Source organism: Athene noctua, chromosome 3 (genome assembly GCF_965140245.1).
Source record: "Athene noctua chromosome 3, bAthNoc1.hap1.1, whole genome shotgun sequence".
Classification (NCBI taxonomy): Eukaryota; Metazoa; Chordata; class Aves; order Strigiformes; family Strigidae; genus Athene; species Athene noctua.
Window position 1 is genome coordinate 29,253,508 of NC_134039.1, and position 21,403 is coordinate 29,274,910.

The 21,403-nt window shown below is 45.3% G+C and overlaps 3 protein-coding genes across 5 annotated transcripts; 1 reads left to right on the forward strand and 2 right to left on the reverse strand.

The window, feature by feature from the left end:
* Positions 1-1,932: 1,932 nt before the first annotated feature.
* Positions 1,933-7,811, reverse strand: CIMIP4 (ciliary microtubule inner protein 4). The gene is given in 8 exon segments (XM_074901171.1): positions 1,933-2,018; positions 2,219-2,329; positions 3,555-3,698; positions 3,747-3,858; positions 4,225-4,422; positions 4,425-4,897; positions 5,533-5,606; positions 7,681-7,811. Coding segments are annotated over 7 exon segments (1,188 nt in total). The 5' UTR covers positions 5,597-5,606; positions 7,681-7,811.
* Positions 7,812-7,907: 96 nt separating this feature from the next.
* On the reverse strand, positions 7,908-16,336 carry TST (thiosulfate sulfurtransferase). 2 transcript variants are annotated; one of them, XM_074902441.1, is made up of 2 exons: positions 15,673-16,336; positions 7,908-8,394 (listed from the first exon to the last, which is right to left on the reverse strand). In XM_074902441.1, exons 1-2 carry the CDS (start codon positions 16,256-16,258, stop codon positions 8,096-8,098), a joined length of 885 nt encoding a protein of 294 aa, XP_074758542.1. In that variant the 5' UTR covers positions 16,259-16,336; the 3' UTR covers positions 7,908-8,095. The 2 variants fall into 2 exon arrangements, with proteins under 2 accessions (XP_074758542.1, XP_074758543.1); XM_074902442.1 differs by having other exon boundaries at positions 15,664-16,336.
* Positions 16,337-16,349: 13 nt separating this feature from the next.
* Positions 16,350-21,393, forward strand: MPST (mercaptopyruvate sulfurtransferase). Of its 2 annotated transcripts, XM_074902440.1 has the most exons (4): positions 16,350-16,480; positions 16,976-17,628; positions 18,262-18,377; positions 21,284-21,393. In XM_074902440.1, exons 2-4 carry the CDS (start codon positions 17,034-17,036, stop codon positions 21,329-21,331), a joined length of 759 nt encoding a protein of 252 aa, XP_074758541.1. In that variant the 5' UTR covers positions 16,350-16,480; positions 16,976-17,033; the 3' UTR covers positions 21,332-21,393. The 2 variants fall into 2 exon arrangements, with proteins under 2 accessions (XP_074758541.1, XP_074758540.1); XM_074902439.1 differs by lacking the exon at positions 21,284-21,393 and having other exon boundaries at positions 16,352-16,480; positions 18,262-19,239.
* The last annotated feature ends 10 nt before the right edge of the window (positions 21,394-21,403 follow it).

Below are 21,403 nucleotides of genomic sequence, written 5' to 3' on the forward strand. Positions count from 1 at the left end.
TAGTCTGCCTGCCCTAACACCTGTTTCTGATGTCTATTAGAAACAGATCTGTAAATCTATGTGCTAATTCAGCCCACATGTGTTTTAGCTAACTGTTCTCTTAACTGCCTGCCTTCAGTATGCCAAACAATGTCAGTAGATTTCTGTTCAGCTCCGTGTTTTCTGGATTAGGACCTGTTGCGGTCTCAGAAGACAGCATTTAATATGTACCTGGAGTCATGTTGGTCATCAGTGCATCAAAGAACAGAGTGTTACAAGCTGTTCAGCTGAAACTGAAGTGGTGTGTGCTCTGACAGGAGTCACTTGGCACTGATGTACAAGGAAAAGCCACAGGGACGTTTCTACAAGCTGCTGTTTGGCCAGTCTCCTTAATTTGAAAGACTTGGACATGTGCCTGGGAACATCTGAATTCCAAATAGTTAATTATTGGTGGTGGAAAATTATTATCACTTGGTTATCATTAGTTACATTTTAACCTCCTCCACTAGTTTATTAAGTCAGCATATTGTTATCTAATCCTCATCTGATGAAGGGTAAAGTAACAGTCCTAATTCTGTCCCAAACCAGTTCATATCAGGGAGCAAAGCATTTTAAATGGTGAAAGCTTGGGACCTGACAGGAAAGATCAGGGCATCACTATTTGCAGACATGTACTTTGTGACTGCTGCCTCAGACTGCTACACTTTGGAGCTGGAAGGTAGGATCCTGCAATAAGAGTCATTAAGTGCGGTGAGGAAAACGCACCAGGGAGCCCTAAAGACCCTGCCATGTCCTGCATCATTCAATCCCTTGGGTGGTCCTTGGTTACTGTCCAGATACACTCTCTGCACTTCAGACTGTGCAGACTGTATGGTGAATGCATGTGATTCTCCCTGAGAGACATTTATCTCTGAATTAGGGCTAAGAGGGGCAAGTAGGACTTACGAGAGCTTCAGTAAGGGTGCATTGACATTGTGGGGTGATTTGCAGATTGGAGAACTCCTGGGGCTTCTTGCAGATCTCCTGTTCCCTTTAGGTGGAATAGGCTGGTTTTCGTTTTTTTTGCATTGGCTTGGTCTGCAAATAGTGCACTCTTCTCAGGTGAGTTTCTGTTTTCACACATTACTGTTGCTCCCTGCCAGTGTAAGAGCTTGCCCTGAAACCCTCCATGTGGCAGATAGACACAATAAAACTAGAGTGGTGAACAGAGAACCCTCCTTTCCTACCCCACATAGGCATCTGGTGCCAATCATACGGAGCTGTGCCCAGGTTACTGAGAGGACACCATTTGGTGCCTTTCTAGCAAGAGAGCCTGAATTCACCTCAGAAGCACCAACAGGGAGCTGATACTTTGCTTGGTATTTCCACCTGCTATGTAGATACAGCTCTGAAGCTTCTCTGTGTGGGAGTTTTACAGCCTTTGGTGTAGGGAGAGGTAGGCAGCATTCACATCTTTGGGCCACCCTGGTTCATTCACAGTGCATCCTCTGTGCTTCTCTCTGCACTGCTAGGTCAGCAGTCGAAGTATGAATCTTCTGGCAAACATGAGTTTGCACACACATGCAGACACACACACATACACACACACACACACGCATATGCAACCCTCACCATCACCATCTTAGACCACTCACAGAATCTACTCCACCTTTTGTGTCCAGCAGATGGATTTCTGTATGGCCTCCTCTCACCACCACATCCCTCTGCAAGGGATCACACCCTAATAAGGCCCACCTTACCAGTGACCACAAAGTGATTTTTTTGGTATTCACATTCAAATTTATCTTGTGTTGCTCTTCCCAAAGACACCCTAAATGAGAGGGGCAGAGAGCACCAACAACCAATCTGCTGTTTACAACTAGCAAGCAATGGGTTCATGCTTTATATGGATGTTTATTAGATGACTGAGGAAGATCTCTTGCTGAATGTACTCCAACCCTCAGTGTTTATCTTCTAAGTTTTGTCCTTCTTCTTTCTGTATTTGTCCTCCAATGCTTTCAGCAGGTTAAGTTTTATGGCATTTTTCTGATGCCATTTCCCTGTAAAGAAGTTAAATCAGTTACAGCCTCCCTTCTAATGCTATTATCCCTCAAGGATTTTTCTAGCTGTAGAGCTCCTCTCATGAAAATGCCAATTTCTAGTTCCCCCACACCTTTGCCCAAACCCGTCCACTGTCCTTGGCAGAAGCAGCACCCATCTCAGGAATTCAGCAGTGTACTTTTCTTGGCAGAAGCCATACCTAGCTCATCAGTCCTCCTTCCACACCAATTCTTGGGATCCCTGATTGCCTTCTGAATTATATCAGGGGTGTAGGAATCTTTCATCAAGCTTTGGCATTTCAGTGGGCCCCCTGCAAGGAATACTAAATAACAAACCGTACACAGAAATCACCCTACTGCAGTCCTGGAATTGAGCAGGGGAGAAACACCTGGGCACAAGAAAAAGCATATGTTGACTGTAATAGTTTTGACGAGGTGTGTGGCTAGGTGCTGAATAATAGCTTCATCATTACGCAGGAGTGAGCTTGTGTTTGCCGATTTATAAGCTTTCATCCTCAAGTATGAGGCACACACAGAGTGCTACAAGGTATCATATTTATTTGTATCCCAGTGACCATTTTTCAGTCAAGTGCCCACTTATCTCCTGTCAAATCCCCTCATTCATGTAACTTCCTATTCAGAAGCACAGCTCTACAAAAAGCACCACCTTACCACTTCAGGTCTCCTCAAGCTCCTTTTCTGCCACCATACTTAACAAATAGTTCCCAGCTGTGACTTCTCCTTTTATCCCCTCTTGACTTTTAGATATTTGAGGGGCCTTTATTTTAATCTCTCATCCTTTCCTCTTCACCTTCCTTTTTACTGTACCCTTTTCTTGATAATAATGATTTTGAGTTCCCTGGGGAAATATGTCCTTCCTCTGTGTGTGACTGCACAATGCAGTCTTCAATACCCAGCAAGGTCCTGTCATGAAACGTCCTGTATAAGGAAAAGGAAAGTTTCATGCTGGTACCCAAGAAACTGGAATCAGAGACAACTATTTCAGAGTTTGTTGGATATGATGGTAACAAGAATGGGATGAATGCTTATTTCCCAAGATTTGTTTAGATGGAAGGATCCCTGGGAACCTCAGAAACAGAGCTTTGGGGAAGATATTTCATAGCTCCACAACCCTAAAGGTCTTGAACAGAAATAACGTCAGTATCAGAACTGGAGGTAACCTGGGATTGGGCATTACAAGGGACATTGTATTGAAAATGGTGCCCATTTGGACAGCTCTGAACATGGAGGAGAGGGGGTCATGGTACACCTTCAATGTGCACATCTTGGGAAAAAAAAGAGTGAAAGAAGAGAAAAGAAAGGGATAGAATAGTTAGAAAGGGAGGCTCAAGCTTTCATTTCCTCAAGCACCACAGCCTGGAAAAGGAGTGACTCCGGATAGAAGGAATAAGAGGGGAAAGTGAGGCTCACATACAGTCAAATCTCTACCCAAAGCAGTGTGGTTGCTCTGGGTCCAGGGAAAGTGAAGACAGAACCAGCTTTGAAGGTCAGGCATAGGTATGTGTGTCTCCTCACCTTGGAAGATATTTGATCTCAGGTTAAAATCCACCCCATTGTTATAATCAAAAGATGTACAGTTCAAAGAGTTTTTTAGCATTTCATTGCAGTCATTGAGTCTTTTCTCATGATTAATGATGCCTTGCACAGAGCTCACTGTTCCTGAAAACACAAACAACAAGGTACCACTGTCAGTCCACATTCCCTAACTGCAGTAAACTCCTGTCATTTCCACCTCTGCATAGGTCTTTGAGCTATTACTAATTCCTGAGACCTGGGTCTGTCCTTGAGTCTCCCTCAGGGGCTTCTGTAGGCACTGTAACTGCATTGGATGACTAGGACTGGTAAAAAGAGGAGGAAATAGAAAGGCATGATGATGTTGGGCCCTGGATTGGGTCCTGGTACCACATTTTTTTTGCCTTGCTGAGCTGGGACTCTGCCCAGCTACAAGAACCTTATAAATGAAAAGGGGATGGAAAAACAAAATTAAAAAAGACATGGGAAAGGCTGGAAAGGCTGTCTATGGAATGTGTCACTACCCTGTAATGCGAAGCCCAAATCTATCCCTCTACATGTCTTCTAGAAACTGCTGATATACTGCTAATATCCCACTCACTCAGCCCCGTTACACCATACAAATGGTCTTCAACCTGCCTCAAAGGATACATGAAATGGCTTCCTCTGATACCTGTTCATCTCCAGTAAGCTGGTTGGACCGGATGATCTTCAAGGTCTTTTCCAACCTAGACAATTCTGTGATTCTGTGAAGTTCATCTGCAGTAGTAAATTTGTATTTCCTGTTAGCATGGATCAAGCTGTTTCTCTTCTCCAGAAGGAGCTTCCATTCTGCTTTTGTATCTGTCCCTAATGATGCTAAGGACTCTTTGTCATTTAATCTACTGCACTCTCCTTGGCTTTTTTGTAGCTGGCTTTGATGGTCTTCCAGGAAGATCCAGGCCCTCCAGAGCTCAGTGTCTGGTGCTGGCCTGTTACTTGTTCTTTGGCATTTGAGATGGATTTGGTGTCTTCTGCCTCCCTCTTCCTGGATACTGCTGTTCCTCCCTCTTGGCTCATGCCCCACTATTGAGTCTTTGGTGGCAAAAGTATCTTCTCTTTCCAAGTCCTCTTGAGTGAAGATTCTGTGTATGGGTCTTCTGGCCTGTTCTGGTTTTTAGTCTGAACACACTTTGGGGAAGGAGATGCCTGGGATTTAATAGATGTGGAATTCTTTGCTGTCTCCTGAACCACTGGGCCCTCCAAGATCTTCCAGGAGGCTCTGTTGGAGCTCCTCTGGGTTGTTGTCTGTCTGCTGAGACATAAGCCTTCTGGATGATGCTCCTTTTTCCCTTCTTCAGCTTCCACTTAAAGACAAAACCACAATGAATTTGATACTACTTTGATGACAGGTGGAGCTGAAAACAACAGGATATGTCATGGTGTCATTGTCAGACAACAAAAGAAACATTAAAGGTCTCAAAGAGAGAAAGAAAAAGAAAAAAAACCCAAGAACCTAGCAGCATTTTACCAATCTTCCTCCTGAACCAGGTGAAAGTTCCTGAGAAGTCTTAAACACTCCTGAAAGATGAACATGCACAGAACTGTGGAAGCAAAAATCTCATGGTAAAACACACACACAAAGGTCTGTGTTTCCTTATGTGTACAAGCCCCTCCAATCCATCATCACTCTCACTCCTGTGAACATGTCTCTGCGTCTCACTGGTTATTTGCTGATGAGTTTACAGCACATCAGTAGCTTACTGTGCCTGTGCAGGGAGGTAGTGAGACAAGTCCCTCAGTAGAGGAAGACACGCTTAGGGTGGGGGAATTTTAACCCATCAGCCCATGGCACAAGAGCCCTGTCCAATTAGTTTTCACCCACAGAGGTACATGCAAATCTGGATGGCATGAAGGGAGGGAGGGAATGACAGATGGCCTCACAAGCTGTACTGCAAAACAAGCTCTGAAGGAGGGACAGCTTCTCTGCCATCTTGCTTACCTGAAGTATTTTTGGTCAGCATAGTCACCTTCTGCCATGTCAGGTGCAGGGGAAATTGGAACATCTAGCAACCCCTTGGGAGAGAAACAAAGGCTGTGTCAGGGTCAGAGATGGGAAGGAAGGGAACAGTGACCCTGCTCATCTTTAGATGACATAGATTAATCTCACACAAATGTATTATACTCCTTGCCAGATCAAGATAGATCTGTCCCCGACTGCACGCATGGTTGGTCCTACAACCCATGATCCTCTCATATTAAAAAAGCACAGAAGTCCTGCAGGATTTCACATTAACAGCTCACATGGGACAGCCTGTGCAGGACATGGTAAACCAGTGCCTCTGGAGAATACTGAGCTGCAAGAGCTTTCACAGGCAATGGTGCAGACACAAGCCAAAATAGAAAAAAACTCTGTGAAAATAACATTTTGTATTCTGAAGCACCTAGAGATGTCAGACCTGTCATGTGCTGTACAATTATAACAGTTCCTTCCTTTGGTGTAAGGCCAGATAAAATGGAGAGAGGAGGCTATAAACACAAAATGCCTGTGCAATGCTCGCTATGCAAAGGTAGAGGGACAGGCTGGAGACAGAGTTTCTTCCCTGATCTCAGCCCAGACTATCCCCTGTATTGCTTTGCTAGTCCTGCTGATGTGATTGATACAACACCCAGCCTTTGCAAACTGCCTCCCGTGCTAGGAGGAATCTCATCTTTCCTGCAGAGGGAATTCTCTGTAACCCTCAGTCATGTCCTGCTGATGTTCCTCATCCCAATAGGCTTAGCCCATGAAAAACCTGTGACAGGTTACAACTGAAGCCATGGCCCACAGTGGCGAATGTGGTAATTGTGAGCCTTGCTGGCACAAGCAGCAGTACAAATGGGATCTCGATAGGGATGTATGTTTGCACTTGTCAAATTAGCTCATTACATGACATATATGCTTACTTCTGTCTCTTGAGGCTAGTTATTGGGAGACAACGAGCCAACGGGGCAGGAAGCCTATTGCTTCAAAGTGAACTCCCCAGGGCTGACTTGAACCAGAAGCTTGTTTTCACACAGTGCCAGTGCTCTGCAGCAGCATGTCTGGTACAATATTGGGATCCTGAAGCTGAAGTTACTGTATCAGTCAGATTCCAGGAGGCAGTGCTGTGCTCTGCAAACATATTAAGAGACATAACCTCTCCCACAAAAACAATGGGACCACAAGAGATGAAGAGAGGAAGCTAGTCCTGGCTCACAGGGCATGATCTGCTGCTTTTCCATATCACTCTTAATTCTTGAACGCCTGTGTTAACTCCCACCTTCTACTTAAAACAAAAACATGTCTGTCTCTTATTATTACTATATTCAGTGGAAAGAGCTTTCCAGTTTGTTTTAGAAATTCCTCCTCTCCCATTTCTTCCAATGAAGCAGAATTTCTGTGTAATGAGGCAATGTGCTCATTCCCTAAACTTCCTTCACTGATAACCTTCATTTCCCCAGTTCCTTCTAGACAAAATGACGCTGAAGACTGCAACTGCTCCCGCTTTCTAAATTATTACTGTATATGATGTTATTGTTATTGCTTATTGTTCATTTTACTTCTGAGCCAGAAGGTCCAAAGTCAAAGTTTTAACTGACTCTGAGCTCTGAGGTTCCTACATCTTGATGCCAAGGAGGACTTCAAGGCCATTTGGCCATCCTCCTGGATAACAGACACAGAATTATGTCTTTTCTAAGCCAACTCTGTGAGGCACAACAGATGACATACCAGAAAGGACATATCTTGATCAAAGAGCTAAAAAAGAATAAAGTTGATCTTTCTGAAAAAAACCCCAAAGAGTGTGTTTAGCATAGCCTAACACTCTGACTTTCCTGACATGCAGCCATGGAGGAAAGAGGGAGCTGTCTCTCCCAGGCAGAAAAATAACCTCCTCAGACAGGTGTAGGAATTGGTATGCCATTCTCACTGGCCACCAGACGTGGTCAAAAACGATCTCATGCCTTCCACATCTGGCCAGGCCTCCAAATTATGAGATTTCAGTGACTTTCCAGACCTGAGAAGTCTCATGGATGTCAACATGAAATTGGATCTTTTATCTCTTTTAAAGAGATAAAAGATCCATGATTTAACAAGAGGCAAAGCCTCTTCCATAACCAATTCTCTCACCTGGTCCATGATCCCTGATGTGGTGCCACAGTGATTCATACAAGCAGGCAGGTCCTGCTGAAGTCCAGGTATGGAGGTGGGACGAAGGCTGAAGAGCCGAGATAGTTGCTAATGAACAACCCCCCCTCTATCTATGAGCTGTGGTCTCATGTTGTAAAGCTGCTTTTCCCACCCAGCACAAGCAGGTCACAGGCAACAGAGAAGAATTAGAAATATTCAAAGATGCATCATCTTAGAAGTAGATTTTATTCATTGTTAGAAACTGAAAGATCAATAGAAGTCTACTGATCATTCTTAGAAAAATTGTTAAAATATAAATCAGCATGTTTTTTCTTTACTTCCACCTTCTTTCCTTCCCTGTACCCTTGGCTGGAGACGGTTACTAGATCTCATTGCCCAAGGAACAATTCTCCCGCTAGGCCTTGTTGCGCTTCATCTCAGAGACCTTGTAGTGAGGTGGGGCACGGTGGAACCACTCTGACCAGGAACCATCATAAACAGCCACATCACGCTTCCCACACAGGTAGGCTGCCAAGGCAATGTGACATGCTGTGACACCTTTGCGGCACGTGGCTGTCAGTGGCTTTGAGAGATCCACTTTATTCTCACAGAATATTTGTTGGATCTCCTCAATACTTTTCTCATGGCCAGTTTCTGTTAGGAATGAGCGGAAGGGTATGTTCACAGCACCAGGGATGTGACCAGATTCCAGCCCTGCAAAGAGTGAACAAGAAAATGAAACATGAGCAAGGAGACATTAATGCAGGTGATGAAAGACACATACAAGAGATATTAAAGAGACATCACTGCAGATACTCCCATTGTATCCAAGATACTAATTTGTTTCAGGTGATGATGAAGATGCAAAGCAGTATTGGGCTAAAAAGAAGAGGACAAAGATTATTCAGCTTTGCTGGTCAAAACTTCCAGAATATTTAGAGAACTATTTCCCCCCTGAAAACAATGAGAGGTAGGAATGTGAAGAAACCCTAGATGTGGCAAGAACCAAAGAACCACCACAGAAAAGATCCTAACAAAGGCATTAAGGGGATCTGTGTAAAGAGAAATGCAGCAGTGTATTTTTGACCTTCCCCAGGTACGTCAGCAGTGTGTGGTGACACAGCTTTTAGAAGCAGGAAGTGCAGCTTGTATGTGGAATTTGTCAAAGCAATTATCTGTTCACAGTTCATATCTGTTTCACCTTAAAATCATGTTTCAGAAAAGTAAAGCAACCTTAAAGTCAGCCACATTACTGCTGAGGCAGCTCTCCCAGGGCAATGCGGTCAGAGAATTGAGAATTCAGATTCTGTATCCACTCCATGGATGAAATCAGCATGGGTTCTATCTTCCTACTGGTATAACTTGCACTTTAGGCAAGTTGAAAGTTGCATCTCAAGAATGTCTTCAGAGAGAAGCAGATATAAAAATAAGATGGGTAAGATTTTCATCATGCCCTTGACATTCAAACTTCGTCACTATTGGCTTAATCAAAGTCTATTAAACCCAATGGAAGCTCTTCCACTGACTTTGAGAGGCTTTGGATCAAGCCTTATTGGAGCAGCAAAAATTATATATTATTATAGAAAACTCATTTCAAGGAATGGCTCCTTGCTACGTTTGAACCTGTAATGAGACAGCCCTGGGAAAGTCACATAAAGAGTGATCTGTTTCACTGACAGCTTTCCACTTGCCTAAGTCATTAGGGTAACTTATCTCAGGAGATGGGAGAAACTGGAGCAAGGAACCTTTGTCACAGTCAAATGATTAAAGTATACCTAGCTAGAGACTGACATTACACATCATAATGATGCAGCAGTTTCATCACTCATGCAGTGATGTCATGACATGATGAGATATGTCCTAAGGGGAAACCAGGGTTTTGGTGGGGTATTGAGGAGGGAATTTTTGCCTGCTGGACAAAGAGTGAGAGCCTAAAGACAACCAAAGCTGCCCTGAGTCAGCTTCACAAGATCTCCTCCTGTTCCAGATGGACTCTCTTTGTCTCTTGATTCATCCTCCCTGAGCAACTTAGAAATCTGGCACTGTTGTCTACTAGACAACACATGCATCCTTCAGAAGTGTTTAGTGTTACAGGAAGAAGTCAGGAGAAAAACTGCTGACTTCTGGAGGAACTAACATTTTTAAAAAACCCAGTGTTTTGGACTGATGCTTTCACCATATTTTTTCCAGTTCCATAAAACAACAGTTCATCACTTCAGTAGAGAGAACTGCCAAACTCATGCTCATTAACGTAGTGTCTGTATTGTATGACAGAGGGGAAATAAAAATAATAAAAAAGAGTGTGAAAAAAACTCGTTTGTAGTTTGCAGACTGCAGAGCTTCTTACTGAAGAGTTACATGTCTCTGTTAGGCTACCATTTTCCCAGAGAGTGAATGGCCCTGACCCTGCCATTTGGCAAGGGATTTCTGCAAGGCTCTGCCGCAGTATTGGTTATCACCCCAATACAGACACATCTGTGAGCTGCAGAACAATGCTCTCACACCATCCTAGGGCACTGGGAAGTGTACTGAGATCAAGAAGTCCTGGGGGCTGAACTAGGAGGACCAGCTCTTGCTCAAAGCAGCTTGCTGGGCCACAGATTCAGGTCTTGGGTGTCCCAGGCCCCATCATCATGACTGATTGTTTTTCTAGACTGTTCACACATCTTAAAATAGGTAGGTCTGTACCCCTCTCTTATTGGAGACTGCCATGACATATACTCACCACCCTTAAACATCCCTTCAGTTAGGATCTCAGCAGATCTGAAAAGAACAGTCTCATTTTAGAGCATTTTTGACTTTGACCTACAGGGAGACTTTCTTGTGCCAGAGATTCAGTCTGTTGGAGTCGGAGACCAGTGCTTGCACTCTATGAGTGAAAGGGAATTCTGTCCAAACTGCATTTCCTCATGTATGTGGGTGTTCAGCTGAAAAAGAGCTGACATTGCACAACCACAATCACTTGGACTGCCAAAGACGTGCTCTTGAGTGGTTGAGGAAGTTTTATCAGCTCTCCCTCTGTTAGGACAAGAGCAGACAAACTACAGGACTGGAAGGCAAGGCTGGACGCAGTTGGGATCTGAACATGTGCTCCTGTCTCATATGATACAGAGCATGCAGCCACCTTAGAAACACCAGGAAGGAACCCTAGGATTACAGAGACTGGCTCCCAGCTACTACAGCGATCACTTTATAGGCTCCATCTCATAAAAGCACACATCTCAAAACCGGTTTGAATTCCTGCCATGAAACTTCCCACTGAAGCACCTCCTTGCTCATGTGAAGAGGAATACTCATTACCAATGTTAACTCTGTCACAGTCAGTTTATCCTTGAGCTAACGTTGCCCTGTGGCTGAAAGTTTTTCTCCCGTTCTGCTACTGCTCCAACATATTGACGGTGAGCACTCAGCGCTCCCAACAGCCTTATGCCCTTAGCCTAAGCCAAATAAGAGCTTGTTAGATACACTTTCCACTACCTCGACCACTTTAGAAAGAGTTCTAGGTGACCACCAGGCTTCTGGATAAGAAAATGGCATTTCCTAGCATCTCAAATGGTAGACAGGAGGTTAATAATTGCTATTGTCAAGGCTAAATCACATCTGAGGTTCTTGCACCCAACTAATTCATCCAAGTCTTACCCTCTTCCATTGCTTCCAAATGTGGGTCTTCAGCTTGTGAAAGACACACAAGCGATTAAGTGTTTTAGGCTACTAAGCATCCAACCTTGCTCTCTGTAGCGTTATACTTCCTGTTACTTCTATCACTGCAGGTGGTACCTCACAGAACACTCCCCATGTGATCATTTAAACCTTCCAAAGGCTGTGTCAGAAGCACATTTCAGTAGCAACTTTCTATTTTCAGTGTCTCAATGATTCCGAAAAATACGAAGTAAAGCAAAGAAGCATAATGATGGCACCACGCTGGCAACTTCCAGCCCCACAGATTTGCTTTCATCACAAGCTATTCTTATCGTCCTTATTTTCCTTTCAGTCAGGTTTGGGGTTTTTTTAAATTTAACAGTACTTGTGCTATTTGCCCTCTTCTCACATTGAACTAATACTTGTCCCTCTAATATTATGTCCAAAGTATTAATGAAGTCCAAATGGAACAAGTCTACCTTTCAGGGGCTTCCAATGGCTGGAAGGAAAGATCAGACATAACTTCCAGGCATGCATATTCCCATTTCTGTTATATGGCAAATCAATTCAGTCGGCAAGGAAATAGAGCCCTTAGCTGCAGTGCAAGTTTAACAAACTATTTTATTTGATTTTGCCTTCATTTAAAATAGTTATTCTTGAAGATTTTCTTCAAAGCCTTCCAGTCTACCCACCTTAGGACAAAAGATCAACAGTTGTCTAGGTTGTGCTGTATCTCCTATACTAAATACAAACTTTGGTAGTGTTTCTGTCCTACAGAACCATGCTCTGATTAAATCTACTAAATTCTTGCCTCATGTAGTTGCAGTGTCACATGACTGATTTTTGACACATATTTGGGATGGAGATTGTCTGCCTCACAGATTTGAGCACTTGAATATCTTTTGGTTATACACCCTCTTTAGAAATGTTCATTTCCACTTCTTTCCCCTTCTTCTTGCTACCCCTTCCCCCTACTCTGCAGATTTATTCTCAGGAGATATAAAAAACAACAACAGCACAGACTCAGTATAATTCTGAGCCTGTATATAAATAATCTTTCATCTGGAATCCCTGCTAACTGCATAGCAACCCTATTTACTCTTTCCCTCCTTGTTCTCTTTTTATTCACTTTGCTCTGGACGTTTCTGTTATTTGCTTTAATTCCCTTTGCCAAGTCTCACCCAGCTTGGCTTCTGGCAATCCTCTCTCACAATTTGTAACCTATAATATGTTATCTTCTTTACTGCTTAATTCCCTTTTCCACATCTGTTGAGATTCTCTGATTAAATATATATATATATATATTTTGCTGGCTATTTATCTAGCTAAGACTACAGCCCCTTCTCTCTAGCCCCTTTGTGACGAAAGCTCCATATGGAATTTCTTAACACCAAAAAGATGAAAGATGTGCTTTGTCCACATTTAACTCCCCATGGTCTTGGGGTTGGCTGGCTGCAGATAGCTGTTCCTTTCCAAATGCCTCCTCTGTTGCCTTCTTTTTTATCTTTCTCCTCCATTCAAATTGTACGCCTTGGAAGGGACCCTTATCTCACCTAACCTACCGTGAATTCATTGGAAGGAACACTTTAAACTTGGTCCTGGCCAGCTCCCTGAGAGTCCTCGCAGTCTGATCAATAGGCCTTTGCCACCAATGTCAAAATACTGTGTGTGTATACAGCCAGAAGAGTCAACTGTAAGAACCAGCAGGGCCATGGTGCTAATTCTGGCAGCTGATGTTTGTCAGCCTTGTCATATGAACAGTCAGCTTTGGATTGTAGGTTCCTGTGGATTGAAACAGATTTCGATAAGGTCTCTCACTATGTTGTGCCTTGAGTATTACTTCATGGTCAAAGTAGAGTCAGTCCACTCTCAGCTGCAGACTCCATTTGGAGAAGAGAAGGAAGAAGCAGTAACATTTCATTCTCACTCCCACTGCCACTGAACATTCAATATGAGCAAAAGCTTTATGTTTGGGGCAGAGAGGACTGAGAGCTGGCAAAATGGGCAAAATGGGCAAAACCTTAAGAGTATGTGCAAGGGAGACAAGGATACTCAGGGCCAGCATTATTAACCATCATGTAATTATTTTTATCACCGGCCCCAGGATTGCTTGGGATTGTCTCAGTTCAGGCTGGTTCCATAGACCTGCACCCTGCAGCGCCTAAGTAAGCAGGCCCTTGCAGAATGTGGTTGGGCCATTGCTGAATCACAGCTAGTGAGTAGGCTTGAGTCACTAGTTCCTCCAGAAACGCAGCACTGTGCAGGGACACCTTTAATCACTCAGTGCATAGGTCAGGGCTGCACATCTGATGGGCTTATGCTGCACACCATGCATGAACATCCAAGCTTTTTTATGCAAAGCAATACCTGCATTTAAGACCTATGAGATCTGGCTTATAGAAATGCCATCCATTTTTCTCCACCCTGGTAACCTGGGTAAACCTCTCCCAGCAACTAAAAATTAGCAGTATATTACAGCTTATTTTAAACACTACAGAGGTCTAAATCCCACCAAAGTAGCTGCTGTGTAAAAATAAAACAGGGACAACTAATTCTTAGCACAATGAACCGAAAAACTAAAGAGGCAAAAGAGTCAGCTGAAATTAGCCTCTTCTAGAGATGGAGTTCATGGAACTGGAGAGATTAATTAACTTAATTAGGAAGTCAAGAGCTGAGACAATAATTAAACTGAAATCATCTTAAAACCATTCTTCTTCTCTAAATTGCATGCAGCATTTCTCCTCACTGACTGGATGACCCCTGTAATTAATCAGCATTGATTTCAAATTGCTCTTTTAGGTGTAAGCACTGCCTTTTACCCACTGTTAGCTGTAGCACAGCTACTGGCCAGTCTGATTCAGAAGGCTGTCAAGCTTCTCTGGAACAAGCAGCTGCAGCTGGAGTGCTTATCCTGTTGGATCTGCTGTGGGAAGCAAAACTGGACCACCACAAACTGTTCCATGCTGACTCATTACAAAGGAAAAATCTGATTTCAAGATGCAGTCAGGGGCTGCAGTATTTTGTCACCTGGTGACAACTCCCACTTTGAGAAAGAGAATGCAAAATCCACCTATTCCTAGTGAGGAGTGTTTTATTCACATCATGAGGTTAAATTCAACCTTTGCTTTGATGGTAAAGAAACAGTATGAGCGGTAACTCTCCCTGCAAGTCTCTGTCACTCCCGTTACCTCTCTCACGTTCCACATCGTCATGGAGGGGCTCACTTGTAGACACTTATGCAAACCATGTGTACATAGTCATTTACAGCCAAACACCCCTGAGGTTTGGACACAGGAATTTATTTCAGGACATGGTGTCACACTCAGTGGCTGTGCAGCAGCACACATGTAAGAAAATAGCCAGAATAAAATGACAACCAACCTGTAAGGCAGCAACACAGCACTGCCTTGGGACCGCAGAAGTCTGCCACACACCCTCTCCTGCAGTGTGGAGATCAACTCAGAACCAACAACTGTTGCTTAGCTTTTCCACACTTTGATTTTGAAACTCTGTATTTATTTTTAAACCATTTCTGTGATTCCCTTTTGGAGGACAGGTTATTCTGGGATATACCAAGGCTTAAATACCAAGGGCCTCCTTTAACAACCAACTTGAATTTCATTCCACTAACAAGATACTGCTGTACCAGCTGCCTGCATTGCACAGGACTTTTCCCACCCCTGTTGCTTGTGTGTCCAGCGTTTGACTGAGGTAACAAAATCAGGTTTTTTCTTTACTTGGAGCATCCAGAAGTGAAAGGCTGACAGTCCATACACATTTGGGATGGGTTTGGAGCTTTTCTTACTTCAGCTTGTTAGATTTAAAGGTAGAGAGCAAAAAGACAAAGATCAGCTAAAGCAAGTTCCCTATTTGCTGGGAACCTGAGCAAGAAGAAAAACATCCCTTGGGTTACTGCACTGCCTAAAACTTGGGCTTTTGCTGGTGCATTCATTATAGTGAGAGGTGTCTGTATGAATACTGATAGTTTGTGCATGTCTGTTAGTGTTAGATAGAACCCTGAACAAACCTCTGGGAGCTCTCACCTCCCGTGTTTACATTCTAGCCGATTAACTTCTGCAGGGTGTGGGATGTGGGATCCTGGAGCCAACTGACTGCAGACCTTTTTCTGCTCTCCCCTCCTGCAGCTTTACAACAACTACAAGAAAAGCATTCTATGAGGGCATTGGCATCCAAATGCTCAACTGTGGATCCCTTAAGGTAAAGCAACGTTAGGCTGACGCATGCCTGTACATTAGTAAAATCTGTTTGCTGGCTGGGAGGAGTTGTTACACTGGGACTAGTATCGGCACTCTGGTGCTGGGGGCAGGTGCTGTTCCCCACCACCTCCGTTACCTTGGTCCAGCTCGGTGCCCCGGAACCGACCTTCGGGGCGGGAATCCACCACCTGGAACTGCAGGGACCCCACGTTCTGCATCATCTCTTCAAAGGTCTTCAGCAGGGCTGTGTTGAGCTTCGCCTTAAAGACAGCCAGGGTGGGCTGGCTGACCTCCGCTGTGACAGGGTGGCCCTCCTTCACCCAGTTCTTGAAGCCGCCGTTCAGCACAGAGACCTCCTTGTGCCCAAAGGCCCGGAACATCCACCAGGCGCGGGGGGCATAGAAGGTGCCCAGCTCGTCCCCATCGTACACCACCACGTGGGTGTCGTTGCTGACCCCCAGGCGCCCCACGTAGTCGGCAAAGTGGGACTCGCTGGGCAGCATGAAGTCGTAAGGGGAGGACTGGTCCCGACATTCCTCGATGTCAAAGAAGGACGCCCCAGGAATGTGCCTCTCCTTGAACTCCTGCCGGGCATTTCGCTCCTGTGGCGGGTACCAGGAAGCATCCAGTACCCGCAGGCTCGTCCCCACCCTCCCGGCCCGCACGGCCTCCGAGAGCCATTTCGCGGTGACTAGAGCCCTGCCGAGCACCTGCGGCGCCATCTCGGATGGCCGAGGCCGGGAGGGGGCGCTGCGAAGGGCGCCGCACACACGCACAAAATGGCGGCGGCGGGGGGACGCGGGCCGGGACGCGCGACTCGAGCGGGCGGGGCGGCACCGCCCGGGACCGGCCTGCTGGGAAGGGCCCCGGCTCCCACCCCCCGGCGGCGGCCATGGCTGGCGGGGCTGAGGGAGGGTGCTGATCGACTGAGGCCCAGCACGGAGGTACGGGGAGGTGCAGTGGCCGGTCCCGCGCCTTCCCCCGCTGCTGCATGAACGGTGGCTCTGCCGGGGCTGGGGGTGTCCGGGGCGGGAAGGGTCGCAGCGGGAGGCGGCAGGGGTTAAGTCTGCGTGAGGGGTGCTAGGGGCCCGGTAAGGCCTCGGCTGCAGCTGCGCACTGGAGCGGTGGGGCAGAGTCTCCCTTGTCGTGGGGATGTGCCTCTCTCCGGCGCTTCATCTCTGGGGCTGCCCCGCTCCGCTCTTGCTGCTGTCAGCGCTGGCGGGGGGTGCAGGGGGGCAGGACTGTGCCATGGCTGTCCTGCTCGGGGCAGGGTTTGGGCTGAGCTCTGTGAAACTGTTTTCAGGGCTGGAGCCTTTCAAAGCCCTCACGTAGGCTTCAGCACCTCAGTGCAGACACAGGTCTTTAGTCTCAAAATGCATCTTTGTTCAGTGGCTTTTTCTAAGGCTGGTCTCTAATTTGTGACTTTCTTCCTCTTGCAGTCAGGTGGATTCAGGCAGACCCCAAAAATCAGGTAATCTCGGCCAGGAGTTGGGAGCAATGTCGCAACAACTCCTCTACCGTGCTCTGGTATCTGCAAAATGGCTTTCAGAAGCCATCAAGTCACAGCAAGCTGGTCTGTCCTTGAGAATCATGGATGCATCCTGGTATTTGCCAAAGATGAAGCGTGACCCGAAGCAGGAATTTGAGGAGCGCCATATCCCTGGTGCAGTTTTTTTTGATATTGACCAGTGCAGTGACCGTACTTCACCTTACGACCACATGCTGCCCAAGGCTGATGACTTTGCTGAGTATGTGGGGAAGCTGGGTGTGGGGAATGATTCACATGTTGTGGTGTATGATGGCAGCGACCAAGGTCTCTTCTCAGCGCCCCGAGTGTGGTGGATGTTTCGGGCCTTTGGACATGAAGCTGTCTCCCTTCTGGATGGTGGCCTGAAGAACTGGCAGCAAGAGGGAAATGCACTGAGCTCTGGGAAAAGCCAGGTAGCTCCCACAGAGTTCCATGCCTCTTTGGACAAGTCCCTGGTGAAAACATACGAGGACGTCTTGGATAACTTGGATTCCCACCGCTTCCAACTAGTGGACGCACGTGCTGCAGGACGGTTCCGGGGAGTAGAGCCAGAGCCCCGAGATGGTAATGTGCCTCCTGCAGGCCTAGTTTCTCGTCTCTCACAATTGGTATAATAAAAAGGGGCTTCATTTAAGGTGTCCATCAGTTTGACTCCTGTTGAGGTAATAAAGGAAAATATGGTTGTCCTTAATGGGATGGGACCTGAGGCAGTGTATCCATCTGACCTCCTCTCCTTTTCACCAGCAAGTGCAACCCTGAGAATTCCCAAGTGGGGAAACTGTATTTTTTTTCTCTTGAGGGCCTCAGGTGTAGGACATAGCTTTTGTACACCTCAGAGATACTCACTGGTCTCTTCATGTACTGGTGCTACTGTTCTCAGAAGGGCCTATTGAGGTGCTTCAGTCAGAGCCTCATCGGAATGGGTTGCTCTGATGTAGCAACTCTGAGAAGATGTTGAGGGGACAGGGAGAAAAAACAGAACTTGATAGGAATGTGTCCATGTGGTAACTTGAAGGTTAGAGGCATTCTTCCCGAGTAATCAGTAAGCTAGTAAAGCAAAGTAAACAAAAATGAATTTGTTTTAACAAAATATACTAAACAATAAATATTCCTCATGGTGAAACAGAGAACAGGTTTTGCAATGGATTTGTCCCAAACAGTAAAGGTTAATTCCTACCTGTATTGTTTTTCCTCCAGGAATTGAGCCTGGTCATGTCCCTGGGTCGATGAACATCCCCTTCACCGATTTCCTCACAGAGTCTGGCTTAGAGAAGACCCCTGAGCAGATCTGCAGTCTGTTCCAGGAGAAGAAGGTGGACCTCTTAAAGCCAGTGGTAGCCACGTGTGGCTCTGGGGTCACTGCTTGCCATGTGGCTCTGGGGGCATACCTCTGTGGCAAACCAGATGTTGCTGTGTATGATGGGGCCTGGGTGGAATGGTACATGCGGGCACTGCCTGAAAATATTATTTCTGAGGGAAAGGGCAAGACGGTGTAATAAGATGCTTCATTTCCTAGCTGTGCAGATAATTTGCCTTGAAACAGGATTTGGAGAAGATGGATTTAGCATTCCTGGTTAAGTGTCTTGAAGGTGTTGGATAACAAGTATGGTCACATGGTGCTTTGGCACTTTCTCCTTACCTTATTGCTGCTTCTTAGGGGCATAAAGATGACCTGGGCAGCCAGCTCTAGCTGACCCTGTTTGAGCAGGTGGAGTGAACCAGATGTCCTCTCAAGGCCACTTCCTTTCTGTGATTTTTGTGACCTTTTTATTGTATCCAATGGAAGGGAGAGACTGCTGGTTGTAGCATGGGGAAGTAATTGAGTTAAGACAAGCTTATGACTCGGGACATTCCACCATGCTCACTCACAGGATGATTGTATTCATATAATTGTGTGTCATGATTCAGCTCTCTGCATCTGTCCTAGAAGCCATCCATACACTTTATGGCCATTTTGAGTGCAAAACTTTGGGGAAAGATGTAACTGTTAAAGGAGCAAATATGGCTTCCAGTTGGCTCTTAGGTTAGAGACTTGGTCTGGATTTTTTCTTGCACTTGGAATCTAACTGTGATGTGTACTTAACCAGTTTTGTACCCCTGTGGTCCAAAATCTTCCTTGGGAAAAAGAGAGGATTCAGGGATTAAAAAGGGTAAATAAACATGTGTTTCAAGGTGTTTCTGCTGAATGGAACTTATGTGAGTGTTGCTTGGGTGATTCCTTTTCAGGAACTATTTTTATGGATCACATTGTCTTGATTCAAATAAGATGTTTCCCTCTCTCTGTGAGTAGAACTATGTCCCTTACCTTCAACAAGCTCTTTGGCCCAGAAAAGACAATGGCTTTTGGAACTTTTCCCCATCTTTCTTCTTTCAGTCCTTGTTCATTTGCTTTTTGGCCTAAAACTCCATGTTGGTCAGTCACAGCTCTGTTCTTTAAAGACTGGATGTCAACTCACATGGTGAAAATTGGACTGCATGTGCGTTTCTGTTCTTTCAATGGGACATACCGTGTAACCTTAAAAAATTTATGGGAACTGAGACATACTGAGGAATAGCCCACAGTGGCAAGTATTTTTCTCCTGAGACCATTGTCTTATATCTGAGAGTTGAAATCCCCCCAGATATCCCTGACCATGTTCAAGAATTTGTTCTCTCTAGGATTTTTTCCTCTTAAAAAAAAAAAACAAACCAAAAACCAAACCAAAAGCAAAACAAAAGAAGTCCTGTACTTATTCTGGCCCCCTGATAACTTAGAAAGTTAATGAGACAGGTTCTGGTCTTGGGCTTGCAGCAACAGGTACCTGTGAACATCTGAGGATGATGGCATAATCCTTTCTAGGGAATGCTGTGAATGCTTACAGTCATAGATTTGCAGGGTCCCCTCCTAGCCACTGAATATGAGGGCTGGATCATTTCCTGTTGGAGAGCGTTTGCCTTTCCTTTGGCCTCTGTTAGCTGCAGCCCTGGCTTCTTCCTGGTCTTAGCTTGCATACACACAAGCTCTGTTTCTGCTCGCGTCCTGTGGAGCTAGGGTTTCACTGTGCATATGATTTCTTCTTCTGTCCTCCCCACCCACACATACAGGCCAACCCTTCTTTCCACCCATTTCCAGTGACTGAAAGCATTCAATTTCCTTACTTACATCCATTCTAACAACCTAGCTCTTCAGAGACTTGGGGCCAGCTTTACAGCAAGTGCTGAGTATACAGAGTGCACAGGGGTCTGAAATGAGTGACCATTCAGTATCCAGTGCAAGGCACAGATCTGAATAAAATAATAAACCTTTATATTTGCCAGCTTCCATTTTGTTCTTTGGGCTTAGACTTCCCAAAAGGGCTTCCTTTGCAGGTTACAGCATGCCTTGCAAATTGTTAAGACTTTCAGTTCTGGATCTAACTGATGGTTTAACTAATCTTCTTCTTCCTGCTAGTGAAAGGTTTTCTACTCCAGTGCTTTATAAATTTCCCCATACAGGTAATCACTGTGTTTTTGAAGGCTGGTGGCAACACCTCCTTTATGCCAAGTGGGGTAGTTTTCTAGCAACTGTTTCCTGCAGGGGAAAGGGAAGAACTAGTTAGCACATCATGTAGGACATCTGATAGCAGTCTGTAACTGAGAACACTTAAAATTTAAGCTGAAGTATGGTATTGACACGAAAGCTAGAGGATAAGCACTGGCTGGGAACAGCAAGTGGTGCTAAACTGAGCAACACCGGTGTTGGTTTTTGAGACACTTCTAACTTAAAAGATACTTGTATAGATGGTGTTGTCTAGTATAGGATCTTACAGTAGGATCTGGCTTGTGACCTCTTTTTGGTTTGGGATTTCTAGCTTCTCCCACCATCAGCCAAGCTAAGAGGCTTTCATGTGGTGGGTCATTAAGGTTTAACACCCTGGGCGGGGCTGGGAGGTGGGGTTGATTTTGTGACTATGTGGCCAGGCCCCTACGTACAAACAGACAAAACAGGAGTGCTATGCCTGCTCTGTTTCTCCAGGAAAATTTAGTTATTAGAGAAAATTGACATATTCTTTCAGATTTTGTTAAATCATTTCCAGTGGATGCAGGGGGGTGGCTTTTGCTCTTGTCCTTCTAGAACATTTGACAGTGCAGCTTAGGTGAGGTTTCTTTTCCCACTCACCCCAGCAGACCCTGAGTTCAGTGGGAATCTCTCTGCTTCCTCTTGAGACTGAGCTGCTTTTCTCTGTCCTTTGTGTCACAGGGAGGTGTCTGGTGCAGCCCATCCGTCCACCTGGAGATCACAAACTAAGTGAAAGGTTTTCCTCTCCCCCTTGCTCTACATTTTGACTGTGTGGCTCGATGACATCTAGCAAGGTCCTTC